We start from the raw sequence: 15,615 nt of genomic DNA, 5'->3' as shown, positions 1-15,615 counted from the left end.
CTTTTTCTTCTCCATCCTTCAGGCTCACTGTGTCCATCCATGTGTGTGTGTCTCTGTCTCTGTGTCCCTGTCTCTGTCTCTCTGTCTCTCCCCTCTGCCCCCACATATGGGATTTTTGTGAGCGCTCCTGACAAGCTGATTTTATTCATTTATTTTTCATGAGTCCCTTTTGTTGGTTATCTGCTTGAGTGACTGTCCCTCCCAAGGAAGAGAACACAACCCTGGCGATTTTGTAATCAGTCCCGTGTAGCGTGAGTTCTGGCAGGTAACAGCACCTGAGGAGCCGTCGGGCTGCAGGTGAATAACGAGCAGCTCCTGAGGCTTCAGCCACTCCCCAGCACGACGAACAGCACAGGCCGGTCACCACAGTTCAGCACACACAGCCCCTGCTCTGCACCTCTCCTCCAGCCCCCTTGGGGCCAAAGACCCCTCAAGGGATGGTCAGAAGGGCATTTCAACTGAGTGCCTGTGACCACAAAGCTTCTCCTTTCTGGCTAGAATCTCCTTCCCCTTCTGGGTGGAATTTTCCTTTGCAGAGACAGATGCAAGCCCACGGGGGATGGGGCTGCCTTTCCACCCTCCGCCCTCCCATCTTCGGGGTGACCTTCACTTGCTCCCTGCCCTTTTCTGTCCTTGTCTCCGCCTCCCTCATAACCCCCATCTTCCTCTTCCCAGCTCGTCTCTTCCTCAAACCCAATTCCATTCCTCCATTCGTGCCAGACCGAAATGGACATTGGGCTTAAGAATTGCTTTTGACCATCGGTATTTCCTTCATTTGCCCCCAAATCTGTGGCACCGACCCTCCGCTGTGTGTCTCCCAGTTGACACGTGCTTACTTAGACCTTGCGTCTCCCTCCCAAGAAAGCACTTCATTCAACCTTAGAGAGCTAGCAGTTTACAACAGATACTACTTTGGCCTTAAAATTCCGTCCCTGCAGCCACCCCTGGCGGCTCTGACCGTCAGCACCTCCCAACCCCTCCACGTCCACAGGGCCACACCTCAGTTCCCAGGATGTGCGTTTCTCCCGGTTGGAGGAGGGGCTAGAAGGGTACTGAGGACCCCCACCCCTGAACCTATGCCGGCTGGCTCCTGGCCACGAAAGCGGCGTCAGATGTCTCTAGAAGCCCTTGACTCCCGTATCCCCAGCTCTCTGTGTGTACCAGCCTCCTATATATCCTCCCACCCTAGGCTAACTGGGGTCTCTCCAACAAAGCCCCAACCCCCCAGACCCCCCGCTACGACACCGTGACATGCTCACAGTTGAACTACCGTCTTGTCTTGCAGATCAAATCGAGATGAGATTAGAGACAGTTGAAGTAGAGAAGCAGAGCCGGTGGGGGGGATGGCAGGCGGAGGGGGGATGGCAGGCGGAGGGGGGATGCCAGCTGGACCCAGATCTTCAGGTGGTTTGGGATGGAATTGATATCAGATCCACTCCCTGAGTTCTGGACGCGAGTTTTTTGTTTTTTGTTTTTTAAAGCAAGGCTTCTGTAGGAGGGTAGCCAGTAAAAGGTTCACACACTCCCGTGCTGTTGCTTTCGACTCGGTTCAGAGGGATGTGGAATTTCAGTGACCAGATGCGTAACCGTTGTCTCAGCGGCGGCCTCTGGGATCGGGCCCTTGTCCGAGGGCCTGTTTGGCCTCAGCCTTCCCTGTAGGGAGGCAGGTCATCTGCACCTTTCCAAGCCAGCCTGGCCAGGAGACGCAGCCACGGCGCACAGCTGCTCCAAAGTGCCCTCGAACCGCCGATCACAGAGAACGTCCTGGAAGATAATCAGGATATCGAAATCCACCACCTGGCCCTACCTCCCCGCTAACCCTCGCCTCCCAGCTATGCAAAGAAGGGGGGCCGAGAAAGAGGAGAAGAAGAGAGAGGAAGCAGTCCCTTTTTCATGTGGTCAAGAGCAATTTCCAACAACCTCTCCGTTCTCCAGAGAGACAATGGGATGTAAACTGGGAAACGCCCCACCGATTCTGGCGTCCGTCCGTCCCGGAGAACCCTCTTTGCAGCCTCTGGTGCCCCTCAGTCCCCTCGGCTCCCACGGGTGGTCTAGAGAGAGCACCCCAGTGAGGAAGAACAAGTAGGACATTCCGGAAGCAAAGCCTTCATCCACTGAGGTGCTGCTTCTCATCTGGTCCTGAACTTGGGTCGGAAAGGCAGTTTTCCAGAGCCACCCCAGGTCTTTGCCAGTTGAACCATACAAGGTGACCCACATACATGTGCCCAGGTGAGGGCAGGGTCTGTCCCCGCTGCTGGCCCAGGGCCTCTCTGACAGTGTCCCACCTCTGCCCCACATGGGGAGGAATAATCTCATTTCATTCCTACCAATTGCAAGAGCAAATTAAGTGAATTGCCCTGATACCCTAACCCCTTGAAAATGACCAGTTCATTAGAAAACAAAGATCAGAATGGGCGGCTGAGGAACGGGCTGCACGCTCCCCGCTTGTGGACACGAGCTGGCGGCAGGCAGGGTGCAGGGCAGGTGACCCCCACTCCCCCGCACCGAAAAGGTAACTCAGGGTCACCGGGAGCGAGTCTGGGAAAGCATCCGAGGGGGGCGGCTCAAGCACTCCGGGCTCCCCATTAATCCTGCACTTGCTCAGAAGGTAGAAGTGATGCTCAGTGGTCCCTCAGGACATTCTGGGGAATCACAGCGGTCGGCAGACACGCTCGCCCGTCTCCTGGCCGCCCGGGCATCTGGGGGTGACCTTGGGCAGCAGTGCGTCTGCCAGCGGTTCTCTGTGGGCAGGGCTGTGCGACGGGCCCCTTCCTGCACTCTCCTGTAGGGATCTCTCTGGGTTGCCTTCTGGCTTTGTTACGACGCGTAGTTACTTTCCAGCCCGTGGACCTTGTAAGCACAGCTCCTGACATGAGGACAGGCGCACGCGACGGGTGACAGGTGACCCTGCCCCGGCAAGTCAGAAGCAGCCTCTGAAGTGCAAGGCTCAAGGCTCAAGAAAAAACGAACCCGTGAGTCTCCACATTCTCCCCAAGTGAGGCTCTTTGGACGCTGGGTTCCCAGAGGCCCGTCCTTCCTCTCTACACGGCCCTTCTTGTCTCCTGTCATAGGGATGGATCATGAGGTTACTGGGGACTTCCCTGGCGGTCCAGTGGTTAGGACTCAGCACTTTCACTGCCGAGGGCCCAGGTTCGATCCCTGGTCGGGGAACTAAGATCCCACAAGCTGCGCAGCGCGGCCAAAAAAAAAAAAAGCTTTACTGAGTTAATACATAGTGTTAAAATAATACGATATGCTCAAGGTGATTAGAACAGACCTAAAGGTAAATCTTGGAATAAAATATGACTTATATAGATGAGGTCTGAAATGGAAGCATAAAAGGCTAAAAACAAGAAAACGACAGTTAAGACATTTAAAAAGCCCAAATGAAGGATTCTGAATGTTTAAGCAGTAAAATAAGTAGTAGTAATTTTTTCACGGTTGGGGGTTAATTCGGTCGGGCCAGGTGACCCAGGCAGGTCCCCTAAAGCACCCCCATTCTGGTCCCATTCAGGATGGGGTTGACCCAGAAGACCTTCAATCATCTGCCCAGGGCTCTTGGAAGTAATGGGCAGCTTTGGTGGTTTTCAGGGTGCATCCAAGAAGGGAGCAAGGCTAGAGCCTGCTGGGCGCTCGGCCTACAGCCCAGCACTAAGTGCCTGTGGCCTCACCTCCGTGCGGCCCTCACACCCCTCCGCCACTGAAGCCCGGGAAACATGGGGCTCCTGACAGGTTAACACTGGGGCGCAAGCCCCTGACCAGCCTGGAGCTTCCTCCACGCGTGCGTGTGCGTGTGCGTGCGTGTGCGTGTCTGTCTCCGTGTTCTCTCTCAGCCTGCTGGCCGAATCCTAGACACCCCACCCCGTCCAGCCACGTGGGTGGACCTGGCAGCTGCAGCCCCTCGTGAAGCACAGGCAGATCTAGACCGTGTTCCGTAAACGACCAGAGAGGCGTCCTGTCCCTTCTCCTCCCTCCCCTCACCCCGTGTCTCCCCCAGTCCCCGAAAAGGACACCTCCCAACTTGCAACGGGAAAAAAAGGAATTTGCTGAGAAATCTGTTACCAAAGAAGTATTTTTCAGTCTGCAAGCAAATGTCTGGTTGTGCACATTTCCGTCCTTCAGAAACCCCATTACATGTTCTCCTTGTTTGTACCTTGAAAACAGAAACACAGGAGCAACTCTCTGAAAGTGGAGGGTAAGAGTGAAGTCGTGACCTTCTAGAAGGAGTTGGCAGCTCAGGCGGCGGGGACCAGTCCAGGCTGTGCTCTGTGTGCGGGGCTGAAGGGCAGGGCACCTTCCCGGATGCAGCTCGGGGCTGCTGTGGGATGCCCCCCTGAGGCCAGGCCCCTAATGAGCCCACAGTCAGACCCCTGAGAACAGCTTCTCGGGAGGTTAACAATGATGTCCTAAGTTGTGTGCAGGGCTTTCAAATTTAATAAACAGATCCGCACTCGGTATCTCAGGCCGGTGTCCAAGGTCCACACCCGGGGATCAGGAGCCTAGCAGGCCCTTCTCCCTCCTGAGCCTCAGCTTGAGGGCTAGCCCCACCGCAGAGGGGGTAACTGAACCTCAGTCTTCCCCTGGACCTGGGGGGGGGGGGCCACTGCCCCTGGGCTCCATTGCTCAAATACACGTGGGCAAAGAGCAGCCTTGGGCACAGGCAAGGTCTCTCGCCTTCAGCTGGCAGTGCTGGGTAAGCGTGCGCAGTGCCAGCCCCTGGAGGCTACCTTAGGACACATGGCTGATTAAAAACAAACAAAACCTCCATCCTCAAAATCCAGAACACCTCCGTGATAACAGGTGTGAATTAGTAGTTAATGTGTAGCCAGAGATGGTTCTGGGCAGGAGAACACCCAGAGTCCTCGCTGGGTGGGAGTCCACTCTGGCGGTGCCCGGACCCTGCCAGGCCTTTGCCGTGTACCCTCCACTTGGCCCTCTTGCCCTCTCCTGCCACTGCGTTGCTCCTGTGTTACCGAGACCTAGAATGCCGGGCGTCTTCGTCGGAGACTCATTACAGCTTATCTCTGTCTGCCTTTCTTTAAAGCCAGCTGAACATACCCAATGCTCTCCCTTTATGGTAAGACCGAGCCTCCAGACCACGCTCTCAGCTTCTGTGACCCCCTCTAACATACCCACTTCCCCCACCCGACCCCCAGCATCTTGGAACCCAGCCCCCGATGCATGTTGCCTGTGTCTGCCATGCGCCTTGCCTGCCTGGTCTGTGAGCTATCGAGTGCTGTTGGTGCGACATTTCCGTCCTTGAGCTTTCCTGTGGGTGGCAGCTCACCGTGACCTTGACTGTCTAATGAGCCACTGGGAGAGAATCGGACCCGAGGGCCATTTCCTGTTAAACGTCCTGAGGACTCTGCTGGCCGACGTCCCCACCCCGAATCTGACGTGGGGTTTGCACGGGGCACCCACGAGCGCCATGGCGAGGCCTCTGGGAGAGAGGAAGGAGAGGTGACATAGCCAGAGACGGGGAGGTCCTCCTAGTCACCAGGCCGCCCTCCAGCTCTGAGTCAAGGCCCCAGTAAGAGGTTAAGCTGGGTTCATTACCCAGAGAGTGGTTAGATTTCCTATCACCCTGACAGTGTTACCTGTGAGGGGCATTAAAACTAGGCCACGCCCGCTTCACTGCAGCAGACCGTCTGGTGGGAGCCGCTTCTGCTCTAGGAATCTTTGGCTAAAGTGAGAGAGAGGCCGACCGGTGTGACCTTGAAGTCTCCTTGGAACAGCTGTCTCCAAGAGGCTGCCGTCACAGGCTTCAAACGTGGGCCAAGCGTGAGTTTTTAGCAGGGCCGGTGAGTGGGTTGATTCCCCGAGCCCCAGAAGTCAGCAGACAGAGGCAAGATCGGTGGGGATGTTTCCTGACGAAGCCCACGACCATAGCCGGAAGGGCTGAGCCTGGACGTGCTGCCCGTATGTCACCGGTCAGTAGAGCAAAGGCACCTGCAGCGTCGGGAGGGCTCTGAGCCCAGGACGAGCTCAGACTGGAGGCTTGAGTTTTGCTTTTTAACGAGTCAGATGCAGATGCCTCCGCGGCGCCAACCTTCCAGACTTTTGATGCCCAGCTGAGGTTCCGTGTAAGCTGGCGCTCTCTTCTTCTTTCTCCCTTCCCAAGCACAGTGGGGCTGTTGGCTGAGTTCCAAAGCCCTGAGCCTCCTCTACCGCTTCCTCTGGGGGAACACCACCTCCTTTTAAGGAGAGAAAGTAGAATTTCAAGTAGGTACACGGGTGATAGAAATGCAGAGATGAAGGGCATCAGAGACTTCAGAATGCAGACAGGTAGGACCCGGGGTCCAGACGGCCTGCTGCCAGGGCCCTCCCAGCCCCTGTGGCCCCCCAGCCACCAGCCCGCCCCAGGGGAGCAGCTCTGGTTCAGAAGGAGAAGGATAGATGCCCCCCGCCCCGGGAGGAGCAGGGTGTGCTGGCGCGTGTAAAACCTGCCCCCCTCGTGGGGCTCCTGTTCTGACCGGGGTGAGGGGAGAGGCCCCTGGAGCCCTGGCCACAGGGCTAGAACCAGGAGCCGCGAGGGCTCCAGCGCTGGTGGGATTTTCGTGGGCGTGGCCAGGCCGGATCTGACCTGGAGACGGTCAGAAATGAAGCCAGAGGAGTGGGCGTTGAGAATCGGGGCCCACGTGGGGCCCAGCAACCACCCAGAGATGCCTGCGAGCGGGGGGCCTGCAGCGGGAGCAGTAACAGGAAGCCCAGAGGTCCGTTCTCTCCTGGTGCCCACGCGGCGGGGGCTGCACTCGCTCTGGGGAACCGGCCGGCTCCCGGGGCCACCACCCCAGCCCGCTGGCCGGTGTGGGCAGGAGGAGGGCCGGGCGTCAGCGTGTGCTCATTGTCCTCGGGTCTGGAGGAGAGGGTGGCAGGGCTGCGTGTCCGGCCCCTGAGCCCCGGCTGCCCCAGGCCCAGCAGCCCCGGGCTGCTCCAGGACGCCCCTGGGGAGCCCCCCGCCCTGAGCAGGACCCCTCGGTCCTCCCACCGCAGGGAGACCCGCCCAGGGCTCACGCTCCACTGCCCGGGCCCCCACCCCTCCCAGGCCTGCGCAGCCGGCGCGCCCAGGGCAGAGGGGGGCGGAGGGCAGCAGGGGCCGCGGCCCGGGCTCTGTCGCCGCGCCCACGGCCCAGGCCCACCCGCAGCCGTGGGGGGAGGTGGCACACAGAGTGCTGAGGCTGGGCAGCCCCCGCCCCCCAGGCCCTCCAGAGCGCCGGGCCCGCTCGGGACGCCGGACCCTCGGCTGAGCCAAGCAGGGGGGCGGCAGGAGCACCGGGGCGGCTCTCGGCCTAGATTTCAGAGCCGATGGAATTTCTAGGGAATCGCCTGCTGCCCCCACCCCCGCCCCCGCCCCCACCCCGGGGGCTTAAGACCAGGGATGCTGGGGCAGAGGCTCGGGGCCTGGGCACGGCCGGGCGCCGCAGAGGCCTGGGGCTGGGCCGACCCGTGGGCGCCGGGAGAGTCGAGCGCAGCCGGCCCCCGCCGCCCGCCTGCGTGTTAACTGCTGTGTTAACGGCCCCAGAACGCGGAAGAGAACTCCCGCATCTCCATCACCTTCTTCCGCCTCTTCCGGGTCATGCGCCTGGTCAAGCTGCTGAGCCGTGGGGAGGGCATCCGGACGCTGCTGTGGACGTTCATCAAGTCCTTCCAGGTACCCCCCGGCCCCCCCCAGGCCCCACCTGGGGCGATGCTCCCAGCGGAGGGGCGGCTGCAAGCGCTCTGCTTTCTTCTCTCCTGTGGATTTGCCCCGAGAATTGACGGCACAGAGGGGTTCTGGGGTGGAAGAGGTTTGAAAGCCGTGGGCAGAGGTGGCCCGATGACCCCTGCGGCCGCTCCCAGTTCGGGTGTTGGCACCCTCGTCCCGGCAGTGGTTCAGCAGGGTCTGCTGTCCGCACCTGCTTAGGGACTTAGCCGGACTCCCCGGGACCCTGGTGTGCCCCGTGTGGACCCAGGGCTGCCAACTGCGGGGCCAGTTCTCTGCCCCCAGCACTCGTTTCCTTCTGTGAAAGCAGAATGACGGTGGCCCCGGCCTCAGCCGTGGGTGACTGTACCGGCCCCGCGTGCTCACCCACCCCCGACGTTTCCTGGGCGCCACTGAAGGTGGAGCCCGAGCGCCCACCAGGCCGGACGGCCCGTAGTCCCGCGGTGCCCCCTAGTGGTGTGCGGGCTCCATCCACCCCATGAGCCGCGCGGCCTCCTCCCCGGGAGGAGGTGGGGAGCACGCCGCGTGAGTAAAGCGCAGAGACCGGCCGCGGGCCAGGCACTGCCCAAGCATCTCGTGAGCCTTAAATCAGCCAGGCCCCAAAACCCCCTGAGGTCATTACTTTTCTTCCCATTTTTCAGATGAGGACACTGAGGCCCAGAGAGGTTAAGCCCAGCCCAGCTCCCACAGCCACAGTGGCGGAAGTGGGCTTGAGCCCAGGGTCTCGCTTTTGTCTAGTGCCCCTTCGTCCTGCCTTTCCTACACCTGGCGGAACAGCTTACAGCTGTGAGGGGGGGAGGGGCTGCTGGGTGTCCCCCACGGCCCTCCGGCTGCACGAGGACAGGTGGGTGGCGGGAGGGTGTTTTGCTCTTTCTAAATTGTACCAACGGAGCATCATGCGAGGTCCCGAGCTCAGAGCCCACCTTTCTGGGCAGACCTCCCCAGGTCTCAGGTGCTTGACACCCAGGTGAGGGGAGGGGTCGGCACCAGGCTCAGGCTGCTCCCATTTAGCGCCCAGAACGTCTGCGGGGCTCCTGGAAGTGCCCCCCAAGCCAGGCAGCAGCTGGCGACTGAAGAGACGCCGCCCGGGGAGGGGTCCAGCCAGCGGTCCCCCGCCGACTTCACGGCATCTGTGTGCCCCTGCCAGGCCCTGCCCTACGTTGCTCTCCTGATCGTGATGCTGTTCTTCATCTACGCCGTGATCGGGATGCAGGTAGGACAGGCTCCCCGCTGTCTCCTCGGGCCCGGCCCCCAGCCCACATCCCCTGACACCCGCCCCTCCTTCTGAGGCTGGAAAGGTCACCACCGGAATTGGAACTTTCCCCCCACCCCCGTGGTGTCCTGGGGGTGCACAGCTCTGAGACCCTCTCTCCCCGTTGCCCCTGGCTCAGGTTCCACTCTCTATAGGGAAAAACTCCCCCAAGTTATGTGAAGGGCCTATTTGTTAATTATTCCTCAGTAAAGTATTTTTTCAAGAGGAAAGAAAAATAGTCTCAAGAACCTGCAGCCAAGAAAAAGAAAAAAGAAAGAGGAAGGCCAGTGAGCCTTGTCCCTGCACAGACGCAGGGTCGAGGTCTCAGCCTCCGCCCGCTCTCAGCCCCCCTCCCGCGGGGCCCAGGGCCCCTCCCGAGGGCCGAGGGCACTTTTCTTGGATGCTTGTCCGGAGTGGGGGGCTGGGATCAGGGGCTGGACAGGGCAGCAGGTACCTGCCCCCGTGAGGCCTTCCAGGTCGCAGAGGGGACTCTGTTCAGCTTATGGGCCAGCCCGTCCAGGGTCAGCTGTGACCCCTGAAGAGACCATTGAACGATGGGTGGGAACCAGGACCCCTCTGTCCACAGCTCACGGACCCCATCCTCTCCCCCTGCCAGGTGTTCGGGAAAATCGCCCTGAATGACACGACAGAGATCAACAGGAACAACAACTTCCAGACCTTCCCCCAGGCCGTGCTGCTCCTCTTCAGGTGAGTGTGCAGACAGGTGCGGACAGGTGCACACGGGGACACCTGCTCGGTGCGGCCCTGGCCTGGCTGCACGACGAGAACTGGGGCTGGGGGGCTGGGAAGCCCCCTGACCGGGAAGCCTTCCTTTCACTGTCGTTTATAATGACTGGACACGGCCCCTGCCGCTGACTCTGGAAGCCAGTAGGGGATCAGAATCAAAGTCCAAGAGCACCCTGGTTCGAAGCTGAGCCAGGCCTGCAGCACGCTCGCTATGTGACCTTGAGTGACCTTGAGCAAGACGGCAGATGACTCCGAGCCTCAGTTTCCTCCTAAGACAAGCCCAGCTGCCGGAGTTGGTGCCACTGTCTGTGTCAGTGGTTCCGTCCACGGCACTTAGTTTCCCCCTTGGCTGAGCCGGCGCCAGCCCTCACCCTCTGGGGAGGCCGCGGCCACAGGTACAGCTGGGGGAGGGGTGTGTCCCGCCCGACCCCGAGGGAAGGATTCCGTGCGGCAGCCCCACGTCCTTCCTCCTCTGGATCCCAGTGACCCCCTGGGCTACCCCTCCTCTGGCTCTTCTCACCATCCTGCTCATCACAGCCTGGGCTCTGGGACCCCTCACCTGGTCCAGGGCTGGTGGTGATGAGAACTGTTTACTCAGTCCCTGGGCCAGATGATGCCTAGAGTCCATTCCAGCACCTGTACTCTCCATGCTAAGGTGCTGGGAGAGGCGCTGAGCCCTTACCATCCCCCTGGGGTTCCTTCCGAAGATCCAGGGATCCTCCCCATCAAATAACCCCACCTTCACCATGCGCTGTGGAATCCTTTCCCCACATCCAAGCCTGCAAATCATTACTGCTCAAAATGTGTTCAGTCAGAATGGCAGTCCCCTTAAATATCTGTCCGACATCACCCTCCCTCAGATGGTAGCCGTGAGAACACGGGGCCGTCATAAACCACAGCCTCACAGCAACATTTACGCCTGAGCCGCATTTATATATGGGATTTGGACACATGTGAGCCGGGGCACATGGGTCTCCCCTCTCCTTTCCTAAAGTCCTTGGCGACAGGAGATAGTTTGTAAAAGAACAAGGAAGGATAAAAGCCAAGAAAGAGTGCCATTTTGAGCCAGCAGTGCTGAGGAAGTCTTCAACGGAGGCAAGCAGATGCGATTCAATGGACAAAGGACCAGGTTCGGAGGAAAACACATCCCAAAGCCGGTGAGCCTGTGAAGGAGCGAGAGCAGCCAGGGCCTCCCCAAGCTCAGGGTCCACAGGGGCCAGGCACCAGGACAGCTGGGGCCACAACCACACTGCCTCCTTGGGGAGCCGCATTTGGAGAGCGTTTGCTGATGCCCACAAGCTGAAAGCAGAGCCCTGCCGCCACAGCCTGGGCTTTGGGGTCTAAGAAGTAGAGCAGGGCCCCCAAGGGAACCCACCCTTTCAGAGAAGCTACCTGTCCACCCCACCTGGCAGCACGTCTCGTCTTGTCTTCCATGGTCCCCAGAGATGCTCCTGCAACGAGAACTTGGTCCACAGAGTTGTGTACTGGGCTCTCGATCACAAAGAGCAGTAACAGTCACCCCAAAGTACTGGGGGCAAGCCAATGTCAAAAAAGAAGTCACCACACTCACCTAACAGATGAATGAACACATCGGGAGGAAGAGAATAGGGAGAGGAAAAATATTTGAAAATAAGCACAATTTGTGTCTTTAGAGAGATTATAGAACCTGGCACATCTGTCAAATTAGAAAGGAGTGGGAGGAGGAGGAGAAGTCATTATTAATGAGAACAAATTAACGAGAGAATTAATTAAATTTAATTAAAGAGAGAACTCAGAAAATATACAATTGTTAAAATATTTATTTGTTTATTTATTTATTTTGGGCTGCACTGGGTCTTCACTGCTGCGCACGGGCTTCCTCTAGCTACGGCGAGCGGAGGCTACTCTTCATTGTGGTGCACGGGGTCTAGGCACACAGGCTTCAGTAGTTGTGGCGCACGGGCTTAGTTGCTCCACAGCATGTGGGATCTTCCTGGACCAGGGCTCGAACCCGTGTCCCCTGCATTGGCAGGCGGATTTGCCACCAGGGAAGTCCCAGTTGTTGGAATATTTTTTAAATGGACATAGCTTAAGAAGGAATTAATGATCTGAAAGACCAATCCAGGAATTGTCTCGGTGTACAGCCAGAAGGACAAAGAGATCGACATAAAAGTTAACACATGGAGGATAGAGCCAGAAAATCCCATCTTTATGATACAAATTGAGACAAAAAAGAACTGAAGGAATGGAGAGAAGGAAATACAGGAATGAGCAAAGAAAATTTCAAATGAAGATACATGCCTTCAGATTGAAAGGCCTAGTAAGTGCAGAACAGGTTAATCCAAAAGCCCCGTAGCTAGACGCATGATGAAGTTTCAGAAAACCAAGAGTAAAGAAAATATCCTAAAAGTTTCCAAAGAGGAAAAGTCAATTACTTTCAACAGTATCAATTGTCATTAGAATTCTCATCATCTACTGTATAACAGAAGACAAATGAGTAATATATTTAGGATTAGGAGGGAAATATATTACTGAACCTAGACTCCTATAATGCAGCTTAATCAGCATTCAACTAACAAAGCAAAATAAAGATGTTTCCAGAAGAGTAAGAACCCAGGAAGTTTACCACATAAACCTTCTCTGAAACGATTACACAAGGATGTATTTCCACACAATGAAAGATTAATCTAAGAAGTCGAGTGGGCAGAGAAATGCTATGAGTAAAGAACCACTGAAGTTCATAGTTCTGAGCTGTCAGCAAAGAAATTATAAAGCTCATGTTAATTCTAAATAATTGTTGAGGGAAAATATCTAAAACCTTGAATGCAATTTGGAAGTAAAATCCCATATTATCTCAACAAGGCAGGAATGATGAGAAACATGAAAGTGTGTGAAGATTCTTCTCCTGTTTGGGGAGAAGAAATAGATACTGTTCAGCTCTATGCATGGGGAGGGGGATGTGCGTATAAACAGATGTTAAATATTTAAAAGTCAACCGTTAGAAAAACAGAAATGGGATAGTACATTCTAGACCACTAGAAGAAAAAAAAAAGAAAACCTTAGCAATTCAGCAAAAGGAAGGAAAGACGAAAGAAGGCAGGAAAGAAAGAAAATTAAAACATAAAGTGACAGGAAAGAAAACAAAGATATTAATAATCACTAAAAATTAAAATCTTCTATTAAAAGATACTCTAATCTTGGCTTTAAGAAATCTAGCCGTAGCCTGTTTATAATAGACGGAGTAAAATAAAATGACCTAAAGAGGACAAAAATAAAGAAACAGAAAAAGAATACCAGACAATGCTTACCTAAGTAGGTATAGTAATAGCAACATCAGAAGAAATAAAATTCCAGGTGAAAGGCATTAAACAGGACAAAGAAGGATATTTGATATTGATAAAAGATATAATCCATTGAGAATATATAACAATCATTAAAGCACATAAGCCTAACAATATAGTTTGGAAATATGTCAGTCAGACCCGGATAGAACAATAAGGAGAAAATTCACACACACACACTCACACAAAGTGGGAGACTTTGATACAGTGTGTAGAAAATGACAGATCATACCTGTGTACATATAACTGAATCACTCTGCTGTACACCTGAAACTAACACAACATTGTTAATCAACTATACCCCAATATAAAATGAAAAGTTTAAAAAAAATCTAAACTATAGGAAACTACCAAAAAAAGAAAAAGAAAAAGAAAATGACAGATTAGAGAGAATAAAATAGAAGAAAGGGCAAAGAACATCTAAATAACACAATTAACAAACTTCATCTAATAAGTTTATACTCAATAAATGGCAAAAAACAAAGTTCTTTTTAAGCCCCAGAAACATTCATAAAAATTAGGCAAGATTTAAGTCACAAAGAAGAATTCAATAAATTCTAAAACTTCTCTGACTTCAATACATAAAAAATTAGGAATTAACCATAAAACCAGTAGTCCCTCCAAAATCTGTTCACTTAAATGTTTAGAGCCACTCTTCTAAATAACTCACAGCTGAGGCTACAAACTACTCAGAAATGAGAATGTGAACACACTATATCTTCCTTTTTTTTTTTTTTTTTTAATGAGACTGCCTCGCCTAAGCCTGAGATTGTTTGGTTTATTTTTTTTTTTTTAAGATTTATTTATTATTTTTATTTATTTATTTATTTATTTATTTTTGGCTGCTTTGAGTCTTATTTGCAGCATGCGGGATCTTTCGTTGTGGCACACGGGCTTCTCTCTAGTTGTGGCGTGCAGGTTTCTCTTCTCCATTTGTAGCGTGCAGGCTCCTGGGCGCGTGGGCTCTGTAGTTGTGACACGGGCTCCAGAGCATGTGGGCTCTGTAGTTTGCGGCACGTGGGCTCTAGTTGAGGCGTGCGAGCTCAGTAGTCGTGGTGCATGGGCTTAGTTGCCCTGCAGCATGTGGGATCTTAGTTCCCTGACCAGGGATCGAACCCATGTGCCCTGCATTGCAAGGCAGATTTTTTACCACTGGACCACCAGGGAAGTCCCACGCTATATCTTAAATTTATGAGATGCACCAGTAAGCCAAAGGACAATTCAGAGCCAAAATTAACTTTTTTTTAAAATTTACAGTAAGTAAATGAATAAATGGAAAAAGAATAGGAAAATAACCCCAAAGTGTGAAGGAATGCATTTATTAAAATAAAAGCAGAAATTAATAAAATATAAAACAAAAACATTCATCAATAAACCCTAAAACTGATTCTTTGAAAAGACCAATAAATAGACAAACTTTCATCAAATTCAATTTTTTTAAAAAGACGCAACAGCAGGAATAAGAAAAGCAACATAATTATAGATGTGGAGTGATTTTTAGAATGATGAGAATATTATGAACAAATGAATGCCAATATATTTGAGTATCTAGATGAACTAGATGCTTTTGTATAGGAAAAGAGAAATCACAAAAATTGTCTTGAGAAGAATATTTTTTTAATTAACCACAACAGAAATTGAAAAGGTAGTCAAAATTTTAGTCCTCTAAAAGGCTAGATCCAATATATTTATGTTTGCTATTTGCCAAAATAGCAAAGAATAAATCATTCCTATGTTACATAAACTTTCCAGGAGTAAAAATGGGTAAGAAACCTCTTTCTGTAAGACTAACATACGGCTGATACCAATAAGAAAGGGAAGAAAGTAAGAAATATAGATATAAAAATGTGTAGACGTAACTATCTTTGTTTACAAACAACAGGCTAATCCAACTAGAAAACCCAAGCAAAGCAACTCAAAAGCCTTTATAACAATTAAAAGGATCAGGAAGGTGACAATTAACAAAGGAAAACAATCACTTTCATGTACTGATAATGTACTAGTCTGGGCAGCCTACTGTAACACCATAAATGGAGTGGCTCAAACAGCAGACATTTCTTTCTCACATTTCTGGAGGCTGGAAGTCCAAGATCAAGGTTTCATGATTCTGTTCCTGGTGGGAGCCTCTTCCTGGCCTGCAGACGGTGGCCTTATAGCCGTGTCCCCGCTTGGTGGAGAGAGAGGAGAGCGCCAGTCTCCCTTCCTGTTCTTATAAAGATGCTAATCTCATCACGAGGCCCCAGCCCCATGACCTGATCTAAACTTAAGTGCCTACCAATGCTGTCACATTGAGGTTTGGGGCCGCAACATACAAATTCTGAGGGGACTCACACATTCAGTCCGTAACAGGTAATAGCTGATCCATAAATATAATAAATGAGCTCATAAGCTGTCACTTTTTCAACATGATACTGCAAGTTTTATCCAACGCAATAAGACGAGAAAAATAAACCAAAGGGTAAGAATTGGAGAAGTGGGGGCTTCCCTGGTGGCACAGTGGTTGAGAGTCTGCCTGCCAATGCAGGGGACACGGGTTCGTAGCCCTGGTCTGGGAGGATCCCACATGCCGCGGAGCAACTAGGCCCGTGAGCCAC

General features: G+C 53.4%; 1 protein-coding gene across 1 annotated transcript in view; it reads left to right on the top strand.

Annotated features, from left to right (window-relative positions):
- Positions 1 to 15,615, top strand: part of CACNA1C (calcium voltage-gated channel subunit alpha1 C) — a 473,070-nt gene that overhangs the window by 433,567 nt on the left and 23,888 nt on the right. The window contains exons 31-34 of the mRNA XM_059935013.1: positions 5,045 to 5,077; positions 7,523 to 7,651; positions 8,850 to 8,915; positions 9,571 to 9,662. Of these exons, the coding sequence (XP_059790996.1) occupies positions 5,045 to 5,077; positions 7,523 to 7,651; positions 8,850 to 8,915; positions 9,571 to 9,662 (320 nt within the window). The remainder of the gene's footprint in view (positions 1 to 5,044; positions 5,078 to 7,522; positions 7,652 to 8,849; positions 8,916 to 9,570; positions 9,663 to 15,615) is intronic.

This window comes from Balaenoptera ricei, chromosome 10 (assembly GCF_028023285.1).
Source record: "Balaenoptera ricei isolate mBalRic1 chromosome 10, mBalRic1.hap2, whole genome shotgun sequence".
NCBI lineage: Eukaryota > Metazoa > Chordata > Mammalia > Artiodactyla > Balaenopteridae > Balaenoptera > Balaenoptera ricei.
This window is presented reverse-complemented; position numbering and strand designations above follow the sequence as displayed.